We start from the raw sequence: 14,029 nt of genomic DNA, 5'->3' as shown, positions 1-14,029 counted from the left end.
TAAAAGTAAACAATTAACTTTGGTTTTAACATAACGGTATATATTAACATCATATCGGTTCGGGGTTCGGTTGAATTGAAATTGAATCGGGAATGTATTTCAGATGGTGATGAATAATAATTATAGTGATGATAATAATAAATTAAGTAAAAGTCACTAGGAATTACAGCATTAGATGCCGCGACCTTCGGTTACTATCCACGTGGTCAATCTGGGCCGAGTCAAGCTACATAAAGTACATTATTTGAATTTGAAACAAGCAGCTGTTGGCTAATAATGTTAGTATGAAATATTTCAGTTCACACGACTCTACTCAGTTTAAATTAGTCTAGATATTCTCGTATTGATGTTTCAGCCTAAAATACTTTCAGTAAGACGAAGGTGTAATATAATCTCGGATAACCATAGTATTAAAGAGTGCGATCAAAAAAATATGGTTTATTGTGTGGTTACTAAAATATATCACGGAAAACATATTGAAACCGAATTGAAATAAAAATTGTATAAATACGGGATTAAAATGACTTATATAGCAATTTCATAAATGTTTTGCTTCAAAAGATTATATTATCGAAGTTATTTTTTTGTACGTTTTGCATTTAATCGACAAGTAGCATTTGGCGATATCAGTGTTTTCGTATCGTTTGTGTAAATAATCGATAGTGATGTTAGTTACATAGATAAAAATACTATAGTTACAGACACGTTTTATATATCGTATTATGTTGTTACAATTTTTACTGAGCAACTCCTGAAGTTGCGGTTTTATATAATTCGCTTGAGGAAATAATTACCGTATGCTAACATAACTTTCCTTTATTATTCTCACTGAAAGTGAGGTGAACAAAACAATATCAGTAATATTAGTGAAGCAGTTACGTTACGAATAGGTAACAGCTATCTGACTATAAAAGATATGTAATCGAAGATTATTTTTATAAATATCATGCTACGTGTATTTAATGTTGAAATAGTTAAGTTTACTTCGTTTCGAGAAAAGCGATTAGTGTTCCATTGATAATCCGAAACAAAGGACGAAATATGCAAATTCGGCCTTTGTGTGCTGAGCTCGCGAAGATGGCTCAAGATGAGCTTAATGAAGATCCAGCGAGGATAGCGAGAGATGTGCAACATATCAAGGACTGGTTGTCGAAGCAACCACATTTGCGAGCTCGAAAAGGTAAGGTGGCGTGATAATTATTATATCTAGAATGGTAGTATTTTGTAGAATATTTATATAATATATACTATATAATATATATAATATTTTTGGAAGAATTGTATGAGTTTAATTTTCATATATTTTTTTTTAGTATAATTGTGAAGCCAACGTTTCTCTTATCTCTTAAGTGTACGTCTTGTGTAATCGTTTGTGTGCAATAAAGATATTTACAACAAAAATGTTCCAGATGACCAGTGGCTGGTAGCATTCCTGCGGGGCTGCAAGTACAGTCTGGAGAGAACAAAGGAGAAGTTGGATCTTTATTACTCGATGCGTAGTCTCGCCCCGGAGCTTTTTAGCGTTCGGCCTAATGATAAAGTTTTTACAGATATTATGAACAAAGGGTATACAATATTAATTTGACTAAGATATATTTTATTCGTATTCATAGCATTAGAATTAACAGTTAGTTAAAGTAGGTCAAGAGATATGCAATCAAATGATAATAATGTTGTTCCTTCCATAAGCTTATTTTTTGTACATGACAAAAAATTTAACTATAATAACTTAACTTTACTTAACTAAAAACTATATACACTACACGTAAATGAAAAAATAATCATTACACAAATATGACCGCGTGAAATTGTAGCAAGTATTTAACAAGTAACAGCATTTTCCCGGTAAATCGTTAATCTGTTTCGAAGAATACCTAGAGTATATAGTGTCGTCTAGATTTTTATAACTTTAAAGTTCAAGTGCTTTCGAATAGTAAAAAATTATAATAAAATTAATGTTATTTTGACATAGTGGAAAACTATGAAATAAAACGATAACTATTTTTTTATTCTTACATACTAAAGTTATAATAGAAACAGATCCTATGTTTTAGTGTAAAAGAATAATATTCATACATTGATTTTTTATTTCAGCACTTATTTGATACTGCCAAAATCTGCAACACCAGATTCTCCGCGGGTAGCCATTATCCGACCCGGTAGTTATGATCCAGATAAATACATACTGTCCGATATATTTTCGGTATCTATCTTGCTTCAAAGGGTAAGTCAAACGTTTAGCAATTCAAACTTAGAAATATGTAACAATTTACATCAAAATTTCGTTCGTTTTTTTTCATCATATACATATCTATGAAACTACTATCTGGCCAGTCTTATATATTATATAAATAAAGACAAAATAGTTCCCTACATTTTTTCCTCTGTTCGCCAAACTTTTTTTTTAGTTTGGTTGCTATTGACTAACACTAGTGTTGTCGTACAAAATGTAAGATACTAGTTGCTATACAATTATAATACTTTATTTTTATATATTTTCAGATATTGTTAATGGAGGATGATGCAACTGTAATATCTGGTGTCCGGACAATAATGGATTTAGAAGGAGTGACACTGGCTCATTATCTTCAAATGACGCCTGCTATGATGAAGAAGATGGCAGTTCTTTCACAGGTATATTTATATATATAAAACGGTACCTAATGATTCGTTACACAGTATTAATCCTAAAACAAATAATGCAATATTATTTATTTTTTGTTTATTACATTTGAGTTTGACTTTTGAAGTTATATAATATATGCGATCTCAATAGAGTTTGTTTGATCGCACCTTCGTCAGAATATGTCAGTCAATTTTTGAGATAGGTTTTAGACTATATCACTCTATGACCGACGGAATAGAGGACTTTATGTACATAAAAAAATGAATTTGTAAATAGTAATGTAATAAATTTATATTTTTTATATTTTAACTTACAGTTGATAATTACCTTTTTTTCAGGACGCTGCACCCATGCGTATGAAAGGAGTTCATTACATAAACACGCCAGCCGGATTTGAAACAGTATTTTCCGCTATTAAGAATTTGCTAAATGAAAAGAATAGGAAAAGAGTAATCAAATTTATTTTTCTTTCCAAAACATATAATATTTTATGTGGTTTGCTTTCTTAACTTTAGTTATTTTATATTACAGTTATATGTTCACAACAAAAATTACGAAGAGATGTATAGTCACGGTATAAGTAAGGATATTTTACCCGTTGAATACGGAGGTAACGGCGGGACTATTAACGAAATAATTGGTAAGAAATAACGGTGGTCTTTATTTTAAAATAGACAAAGATCATGATTTATAAGCCTAATCCGGTCTTCAATTATTATAAACTCAACATATTAAGTTACATTTTACGCCACTCAGAAGATATAAATTAAATTTAACATAATATGTTATATTGATATTTACAGGTCATTGGAAAGATAAAGTACAAAAGTACAGTTCATGGTTGGAAGAAGACCTGAAATATGGAACAGACGAGTCGAAACGGCCTGGACAGCCAAAAACGCCGGAGAGCATGTTTGGACTAGAGGGTTCCTTCCGTCAACTAAACTTTGATTAGAATGTATTCAGTTGCAAAGTCAATTTTTTATAAAATGATTACATATTTTATACATTTGTCTTTAAGTTTTTGTTTTTTATTCCAAATTAAGGTTCTGCTTTAAGAAAATGTCTGATTCTGATTTCATAGTCTATTGACAGAATGACATTGAAATATAATATAAAATGCATGCAACTTCAGTCTATGTCGTAAACATTGAACATTTAAAATGAATGATGCAAAAAAAAGAATATACTACTTTGAAGACGCTAAAAAGTAAAAAAGGGTATTGATGATAAATGAGATGCTTGAAACAGAGAGTTGTTAAGGCAACGCCCAATATCAGAATTCGTTCCGATAAACAATGTCTAGAAGAAATTGATTTCGAATGTCCAAGGTGCAATTAGCTATCTAAAAACAGCTTATTAAAAATCTACTTCAATGATAAATGTTAAGAATTATTTGAATGTTTATAATGAACAAAGGATTGTTGCTTTATAAAAAAAATATTTTTATAAATTTAAAAATGCTTTTATAGTTTGTTTTAAAATGACAATTATTTCGTTATAATATTTCGTTTGTTAATGTGATTATTTAATTGTTTTTATGTCACTGGATATAATTATATAAAAGAATAATTATATTAAGTAACTTTCGATAAATGAGGTTATAGTTATAATTTTTTTCTTAAATTGAGATTATTTGAAAGTTCGATTTAATGTGAAACGATAATTATTAAAGCAAAAAATATACTGAGAACTATATGTTTACATTAGTGGAAACATTTAAAGCTCTAAACGGGGTGATAAATGAATTGAAATATCCCATACATAATAACACATTATAATGATGATAACAATCGTGATAACTAATACGATTTTTTTTTGTATACAGTACATTTCAGTAATAATATGTATTACTGATACACATGAAAACAGACGCGAAATGGTTCAGGCGGTTGGTAAGTACCGACCATCTCTCATAGACACTGTCTTTAATATAAAAATAAAACATTCCATAAATTGTTAATACTTTGATGATATTATATCTTATCCGTATATTATATGGCTTATCCGCCTTCCAAATCCGTACATAATAATTCATTTTAAAATTTTTTGGCGGTAGAATAATTGATGAGTGGATGAGGTAAAACAATGTGCACATGACATTTTGACTTGTTATCATAACAATAGATTTCAGGAAATGAAGAAAAAAATGCTGTGGTCGCAGTCTGTATGGAAGTTATTTAAGAATCGCTTCTTGGACCTTTTCTATTCTTTATATACATAAATGATTTAACCTTTCTCGTGGAAAACAAACATGATATGGAATTATCTGCTGATGATACCTAAGTATTTAAAATTATAATAAAATTGCAGGTGCAGTATGACGATGTAAACGATAGTATCTCTGATATTATCTTACTTTGGCTTCGTGTAAATTATTTAATGTCTTTAGAGTTGCGATGCCACAGACAAGTACAATATATATGTTAATTTTTTAGCTCCGAAAATTATCCGTGTTAAAGGTTTAAAATTTAGCACGCCATAAATATGTAAAAAAATATAAAAGCTGTTACTTATTAATGAAAAGCCCATAGTTCCATAAAAATCAATTGAATTACTTGGCCTTACCTGTGTTATATTGCAATTCGGCTCTCATCTGCTTGGATTGGCGAGTAACTAAGCTCCGCGGTGGGTGAATAAGATAATAAAAAATAGACAAAGAACCGCAGACTTTCTTTCACCAGAATAAATGGATTTCTTTTAATTGGAATTTTGCACAAAGCACAACATAAAGTTCTTTTATTATTTCTTTAGTTCATGTACCTAATAACATTCAACAAAGGTCATCTTGATTATAATACCTACATACATGTAGATTGGCGCAACGATTTATTTATAAGCTAGCATTGCAATCAGAGTGTCAGTATCGCGAATATCAAAGCAGGAACAACAAAAGGGTTTTAGTTAAAAATTACCCTATTTTTTATGTAGACAGTATAAAACATAGTAAACATTATATGACATGACAGTGTTCTATAATTAAATATTCGTTCCAATAATATCAATGTCAATACTTAACCTTCAACGCGTGCTATCTCTATGCTACTAGCATTTGACATCGCAACAAATAATGTAATTTAATTATTTCAACAAACTTATCTACCTGTAAAGTTATCAATATAAAAATGTGCAGTGTGTGCATTTTTTAAGTGATAATATGCTGCCAGTGCTTTAATAAAGTCTTATCTATAGAAAAATATATATATATATATACGTTTAAATAAATGTCTTTATTGAACTGTTTTATCGATAGAGCAGAATAGATAAATATTAAATAGTTACATGATTAAATTGTAAACACTGTCTTACTTTATAGTGCCAATCTTCGCTTGTGTTTTGAAAACGGTGACATTTTAGTGGATTCTTCGTAAGTATTCATAACCAATGTGTTTTTTTTTAAATTATGAATATTTTGTTGAATTAATTCATGAAAAATTAGGTAACTTGGTCTATAGGTAATTAGGTAACTAGTGGTAGTAAGTATCTGTTGTAATTCAAATATTTTATAGTGAAATATTCATATTAAATCACATAGAGATATTAAATATTTACATTTGGTATATTATAATTATTTTTAAAAGTAATAACAAGCACTATGATTAAATAATATTAATCAAATATAAGGCGATAGAGTATATCAAAACAATTTAAACTGTAGGTTCGCTTCATTTTTGGAGTTATGCCCAATTAATTTTTTTATTGATAGTAAAAAAGGTAATATATAATATATACGTTATGTGAAAGTAACTCTATCTGTCTATCTGTTACGCTCTCACTGCCACAACACAGCCAATTTTGATGAAAATTTTAATCATATTTTGTAAATAAATAACAAGTGATTTCAAGTTTCAACACTCAATAAAAATATTCTGAGTACTTCGTTTTTGATGTAGAAATGTGTAGATTCATTTATTACCTAAACTTATTTAAATATAAATAACAACATCATTTAAGTTAATGAGGTTTTACTCAGAATAAGTACATTAATTTTTAATATAACAAATAAAACGCGTATATAAAGATAAAATATATTTGTATGGCACAACAATAAAGAAAAATAATACTAATTCTATTTATAAGATGTCCAGTATGAGATGAGTTAGGTCATAGAGCGCGAATGGTCCATTGGTTACCTTTCTGAAGGTTTAACCTGTGTGAAAAAAAATATTAACAATGGTATTCTTTACATTGTAGTCCAACGATCCTAATATTAGACTGTCATTTCTTAGTGTAATATTACTATCTCATATTTGTAATTTAAAATGATTTCAATCCACTATCATCAAAAAACTTTTGTTTTAACTGCATAAAGAAACGATCGCTTACCACAAAATATTATGTTACCTACATACTAGTTCTATTGAGCTTAACTAGAATTCTCAAAACAAAAATGGAGTGACTCCATACTTCTCTACATCCCTTTTATACTTGATATAAATTATAGTAAAATCATAACATTTTGTTTATTAGGTTATCATTAAATTTATATCATTTATGATATTAAGACTTAAATGAAAGACACTGATTACAATTTGTTGTTCTATATTTGAATGATGTATGTGTTATTTAAAATTGTACGTCAATTAAGTGTAATTTGTACATAAATAATAACAATATGATGTTTATAGACTTGAATTTATCGCTGGAACTTGTAGATAATCATTGCTCCATATACAGAAAGAAGTCTTATTTCGGACATTTTCACCATTCATAGCAACGCAAATCGGGCTCAAAATGTACACAGCACTTATTAAGCAATAGCACTATGTATATCTTTTTTTCTTCTCTTTATAGTATAGGTAGGCGGACGAGCAAATCGTACACCTGCTGGTGCGTGGTCACCAATGCCCATAGACATTGGCAATGTTAGAAATGTTAACCATCGCTTACATCGCCAATGCGCAACCAGATTTCGTAACTAAGATGTTATGTCCCTTGTTCCTGTAATTACACTGGCTCACTAACTCTTCAAACTGGAACGCAACAATACCAAGTACTGCTATTTTGCGGTAGAATATCTGATGAGTGGATAGTACCGACCTAGACGAGACCTTGCACAAAGCCCTTTACCATCAGTAAATCAGTAAAAATTACCAGTATAAAAAACTTTTTATCATATATATAAACTCGAAATATAAGGGTAATATTTTGAGATGTTTATATACAGAAAATGCAACAAACGAAATATTTCTTATTAAATTATTAAAATTTAACATTAGTACTTTATATGATTGTTTTTTTATTCCTTACAGATAATGTGTTATCAACTTAATATCTCATTGTTATATACAAAGACAAATTAGTTTCGTTCAGTATGCATTAAAGTTTTGAGGCTACTGTACTCTTGGTTAACTCGTTTTCGCTTACGTATCGTTTATGAAAGTGTGTATATAACTGATAAATATATTTCACTCGTATCGCAAGGTTTAAAACAATGCCGGTTCGGCCGCTGCCTCCTGCGTTGGCAGAGAAGGCTCGATTAGAGCTGAACGAAAACCCAAAAGTTCTAGAAGAAAGTATTCGTCAATTAAAGCAATGGATCTTAAAACAACCACATTTAAGAGCCAGAACAGGTAAATTTATGTGTAAAGAGAAATTAAGTAAATAATGTTTAATGAAAAATATGTTGTCTAAATATTCAGACATGAGAGCATAAAACTTTACATAATGAACTCAAATGATATATTTTTTTTTGCAGATGATCAGTGGCTAGCTGCATTTTTACGCGGTTGCAAATTTAGAGTAGAACAAAGCAAAATGAAATTAGATCTCTATTTTTCATTTAGAAGCACGGCACCATATTTGTACAGCGTTAAATATTTCGAACCCAAAGTCATGGAAATAATAAACACAGGGTAAAATAGACATAAATACCAAATTTGCTATTTTAAAATATTTTTTATAAGTAATCCATGTTCACGATTGAACTTACGACTTTTCTTTCGCCAGGCGCCCTTGTACCATTGAGATTTTGAATTTAAGTTTTTATCGAAATATTTAAATATTATGAATCTATAATTATGTGTTGAAAAGTTCCAAACTTGCCAAATTGAATCGCAATTCTGACTTATTCATTAAAAATGATTCCTGTCTCATTTTTTTAAAAATAGTAATTAATTTTATATTTTGTTTTTATATTCATATATTCAGAGCAACTTTAATACTACCAAAAACGAAGAACCCAGCTGATCCAAGGGTAATATTATATAGAATCGGTAAAATAGACCTAAAGCAATACACCATATTAGATATCATGTCAGTGCTCGTACTTCAAGAACAGGTCAGTTTTTGATTAATTTTATCTTAATTATAAAAAAAAAAACTCATTTAGATTAAAATAAAAAGATAAATACGTGATTATGTTACAAGGTAAATAGTAGGAGAAAGTGAGGTGTAAACAAATAATTTATATATATCAAATATAGATATTCAAATTATATGGAAGCATTACACTTTATTATTCAAATCTATCATTGATTCGGAAAGAAACGCATCAGACCTAAGAAAAAACGAGAGAAAATTAGCAGTTTTTAATCATAAATCCATGTTTAAAATTGTAAATTATTTAATTGGGAAACGGCGTAGAGGCGATAGTTTAATTCCCAATGCGTGCTAACATCAATAAAGTCGTTAATTTTGTAATGACTATTGTTTTTATATATATTTGACGAGCCGGTTGGCGTGGTTGGTAGAACACTTGCCTTTCACGCCGAAGGTTGTGGGTTCGATTCCCACGCAGGACAGACATTTGTGTGCATGAATATGTCTGTTTGTCCTGAGTCTGGGTGTAATTATCTATATAAGTATGTATTTACAAAAGAAAAAGTAGTATATGTAGTATATCAGTTGTCTGGTTTCCATAGCACACATCACAAGCTTTATACAAGCTTAATTTGGGATCAGATGGCCGTGTGTGAAAAATGTCCCAGGATATTATTTATTTATTATATTTATATATATATTGAAAAATAATTAATGTTTTCTAGGGTAAAAAGTTATAGGTTATCACACGAAAAAATTACTAGTCCTGTGTAACTGTAGTAGTAAGAAGTTTAAATATGTTACTTGTATTATTAACTAACAGATCACTATTTCTAGTAGATTATTTTATGTTTTTACGTTACCTTACCAAATACATATTGAGCTACAGTAAAAACTTTTAAGTCCTTAAATTAATTTAGGTCCAGATTATTAATCTCGCGAATAGCCATCTTTTGCGGGACAAAAATCGTATTTATATCAATCGCATTACCCCAAAGTAAAATACTCTAAGACTAATACTGTGGAAGTAATTATCAGTGATAACATAAAAATATATAGAAAAATATATAGAATAATTAAAAGTATTAAAAGTTTTCGACGCTTTTAGACCTATTACTAAGAAAATTGGATCATCTATGTCGTTTTTCATGGATAACATTTTTATACTATTTCAAACACACCAATTTCTAATCAACTAATCGTCGTAATAATAATTGCGCAATTGGCATTTCTTTACAGATCTGCTTTATGGAAGATGATAATTTTGTTGTGGCAGGTACAGTCAATATTGTAGACTTAGAGGGTGCTAGAGTGGGTCACTATACTCAAACTTCGATCAAGCAATTGAGGAATTTAGTTGCTGCAAATCAGGTAACCTCACATATAAATCTAATTAAGCTTAATAGATAAACCAGATACGTCAATTCCACTTTCGTATCTTCGAATAACATTTTATTTTTTATAGGACGCGGTGCCTGTTAGAATAAAAGAAATACATTTCCTAAATACTCCATTCTTTTTTGAAACTTTTTTTGGTATCGTCAGAAGATTTATGAGTGAAAAAAGTAAAAATAGAGTAAGTATTTACAGATAATATTAAATAATTATTTATATTTTTGTACGTTTTAATTTAAATGAGGTCTTATTATGTCTTAGAAACCTATTTCAAATAGTGTTGGTTCAGACTTGAATTTAATACGAGAATATCATAGGAAAAGAGGTGACTTAAAAAATTTCAACTAAATATTATACTACCATTAAACAGTTTCAATCAATAAAGTCCAGTTACTATATTTAACAATTCGTTTTACTTACGGATAAATTTCATATTCATTCCTTCTGATTCGTAAGTAGTAAAAAATTGTAGCTTCTAAATAACGCCTCGTTGTCAATTCCACTATATATGCATATAGTAGCATAAGTCTCCTGGATACTTGTTGTATTATAAATAAAAATATTAGCACGCCATTTTATTTTAGTAATAGGTTTTTCAAAGGCAAATTAATCATTAAAATAAATATTCAGATTTTCAATTGTTGTTATATAAGCAGAAGGATAAAAATCATAGTTGTTTTAGTAATTTAATCCCTCCATTTTTTATTTATGTCGAAATTTAATACAAATAAATGTAGATCGGTACGTTTTCGATGTTCACAATATTTTTTTTTTTCAGATAATAGTTCATAGCAAGAATATGGAATCTTTTCATGAACGCGTACCCAAAGAGATATTACCTGAAGAATATGGGGGAACGGGCGATAATATACAAGATTGCATAGGTAATAAAAAAAAACTCAAACAAATAAAATATAATCTCTTCAAAATGAAACTTTTGAGCAGCTGCAGAATATTTACGCGCTGTTCATTTAATTTACTTTCACGGTTTCGTACGTACGAATAAATTAACGACACCATTATGGGATCACTCCTGTGTTTACCATTTTGTCCATCTGTAATAATAATATAATAATAATATCCTGGGACATTTTTCACACACGGTCATCTGATCCCAAATTAAGCTTGTACAAAGCTTGTGCTATGGAAACCAGACAACTGATATACTACATATACTACTTTTTTTTGGAAATACATACTTATATAGATAATTACACCCAGATTCAAGACAAACAGACATGTTCATGCACACAAATGTCTGTCCTGGGTGGGAATCGAACCCACAACCTTCGGCGTGAAAGGCAAGTATCTACCAACCACGCCAACCGGCTCGTCATTCGTATTTTTTTTTCGATTTGTACGTCATCTGTAACAGCCAATTACCTTTGAAATAATGGAATCGGTCCAGTACAAGTTCAAATTTGCTAGATTTTATTATTTTAAAATAAATATTTTAATACTCATAAATAATTGATGAAAATTGACCATTACATCAAATGTTATAAGGTTCATTTTCGGCCAAGTTCAATTTATCCTCCATAATGAAACATGGCAAAGCCGAGATGGCCCAGCGATAAGAACGCGAGAATCTTAACCGATGATCGTGGGTTCAAACCCGGGCAAGCACCACTGAATTTTCATGTGCTTATTTTGTGATTATAATTCATCTCGTGCTTGACGGTGAAGGAGAACATCGTTAGGAAACCTGTATGTGTCTAATTTCACTAAAATTGTGTCACATGTGTATTCCATCAACCCGCATTGGAGCAGCGTGGTGGAATAAGCTCCAAAAAACTTCTCCTCAAAAGGGAGAGGAAGCCTTAGCCCAGCAGTGGGAAATACACAGGCTGTTAAAAAAATGAAATATGAGGAAAATGAACGACGAATGTGAGGTTTAAAAATTCGACATGATTTTTAATAACATTGAAAATAAGTGATGTATCTAGTAATGACTATAAGGAATTTATTTTTTACAGAATATTGGAAGAACAAAATGCGTGACTACAGCTCGTTTTTCGAAGACGATCTTAAATATGGAAGCGATGAATCGAAACGGCCTGGAAAATCGGACCCGGAAGTCAGTAACGAACCGTTTAGTCGCTTAGAATTAGATTGAATTTAAATTATTAATTTAATGTTAATATGAATTTGCGGAGCTGGGTTTTGAAACATTAGGTCCATGGTCGTCTGATACCAAAAATTGTAAAAGATCTAAGAAAGTCTAAGAAACTGCTCCACACTTCTGGTGACCGTAGATCTGGCGCTTATTTAGCCCAAAGGCTGATTCTAGCGGTGCAGAGATGCAATAGTGCCAGCATCTTGGGTACAATGCCACAAGACAATCTTTTAGGCGGCGTGTTTTTCTATAAATTTGAAATGCGTCTTTTGTTTTCATTTGAGTTATAGTTATAGAATATAAGAATAAAAATTAAATTATTGTAAAATGGAAAAATAAAAGATTTATCGATTTGAAATATAAACTTAGTAAGTGTTGCATATTATCAACAATGTCCCAAAATTGTGGGCTGTAAATATAAATATTATTGAGTAGAAAATATTTTTAAGCCATGTGGAGAAAACAATGCTATATATATTTCTTATTATTTAAAAAAACTTATATTCGTTTAACAAGATCTCTGTAATCGAATTCAGATGCATTCGAAAACTTCTGTCTATCGTGCGCTCATAGTTTTGGGACGCTAATCAAGCAATTACTATTTTTAGCACCGTCATATGTGTAATGAGGTCATAGCCAAGAAAATAGGTTTATTTATTTTTTAAATTATTTGTCGCGGGTCAAAGCGTTCGTGACTTACAGTCTCGCCACATCTGTTTGAAAGACGGATTATTACAGTTTGTGTTAATAATTATTATTATCAGTATAGTGCAAGTAAAGAAGGGCAGGGTGTAAATATTTGTATATTGTAACAGAAATATTATACGCAATTATATATGGTTAAAAATGTTGAGTTATCATTTAAAGAACCTTCATATATATATATTATAGTCATACCCTGCTGTTTTAGACGCGTTACATTTAGATTTTACAAGTCCGTTTCATAGTTTCTATAAGTACATAGCCCAGCGCACCTTATTAACTAATTACCCAATCCCGGTAGCCGTGTCGGTTCGTTATTCTTGCTTCGCGTTTTTGCCTTCAGTTTTCAAGATATATACCATATTTATGTTTACTTAATAAAAAGGCTATCTAATACAAACATTTTTTTAAATATGGTATAAAGAATGGTTAATATTTCTTACATCAATAATGTCTATGGGCGGCGATGACCACTTAACATCAGGTAGTCCATTTGCCCGTCCGTTACCTATAACATAAAAAAATATTGCTGTTTGGTGGGAGCAGGAGAAAATATGATAAGTGTGTGGTACCTACAGGAACGGTATGTCACGGTATGGCATGATATTGTGGTATTAGCATAAATGGACGATGGGACTAACCTATTATAATAAATAAGTACCAATGTTTACCAGTATGTTTTATAAACATTGTTTTAAAGATTGAACTTTAAATACTAGTAATTATATATATTTTTGATAATATTGCTAATTTCAATTATAATTATCTGAAACCGGAATGATAACAAAGTATTATATTATCTAAATAAAGCATTCATACGTACAATGTAAAGGATAACAAAGACAGCCATTTTACAATCATTTATGTTATTATTTATACGATTATTATTAATGAATATGAATTACTCGTGACTTTGTCTGCATGGATAT

General features: G+C 30.0%; 1 protein-coding gene across 1 annotated transcript; it reads left to right on the top strand.

Annotated features, from left to right (window-relative positions):
- Positions 1-671: 671 nt before the first annotated feature.
- On the top strand, positions 672-13,974 carry LOC126781108 (uncharacterized). The gene is made up of 15 exons (XM_050505930.1): positions 672-1,180; positions 1,410-1,566; positions 2,095-2,224; positions 2,503-2,634; positions 2,965-3,075; positions 3,158-3,266; positions 3,430-3,579; positions 5,921-5,993; positions 8,051-8,199; positions 8,325-8,481; positions 8,777-8,906; positions 10,127-10,258; positions 10,353-10,463; positions 11,061-11,166; positions 12,259-13,974. Exons 1-15 carry the CDS (start codon positions 1,042-1,044, stop codon positions 12,396-12,398), a joined length of 1,926 nt encoding a protein of 641 aa, XP_050361887.1. The 5' UTR covers positions 672-1,041; the 3' UTR covers positions 12,399-13,974.
- Positions 13,975-14,029: the final 55 nt, after the last annotated feature.

Source organism: Nymphalis io, chromosome 3 (assembly GCF_905147045.1).
Source record: "Nymphalis io chromosome 3, ilAglIoxx1.1, whole genome shotgun sequence".
Classification (NCBI taxonomy): domain Eukaryota; kingdom Metazoa; phylum Arthropoda; class Insecta; order Lepidoptera; family Nymphalidae; genus Nymphalis; species Nymphalis io.
This window is presented reverse-complemented; position numbering and strand designations above follow the sequence as displayed.

Bases quoted from the DNA above. Each gene is read 5' to 3' on its own strand.
- LOC126781108 (XM_050505930.1), top strand. From the start codon at position 1,042: ATGCAAATTCGGCCTTTGTGTGCTGAGCTCGCGAAGATGGCTCAAGAT. The intron at 1,181-1,409 runs GTAAGGTGGCGT...AAAATGTTCCAG, and splicing joins ACATTTGCGAGCTCGAAAAG to ATGACCAGTGGCTGGTAGCA. The intron at 2,635-2,964 runs GTATATTTATAT...CCTTTTTTTCAG, and splicing joins AGATGGCAGTTCTTTCACAG to GACGCTGCACCCATGCGTAT.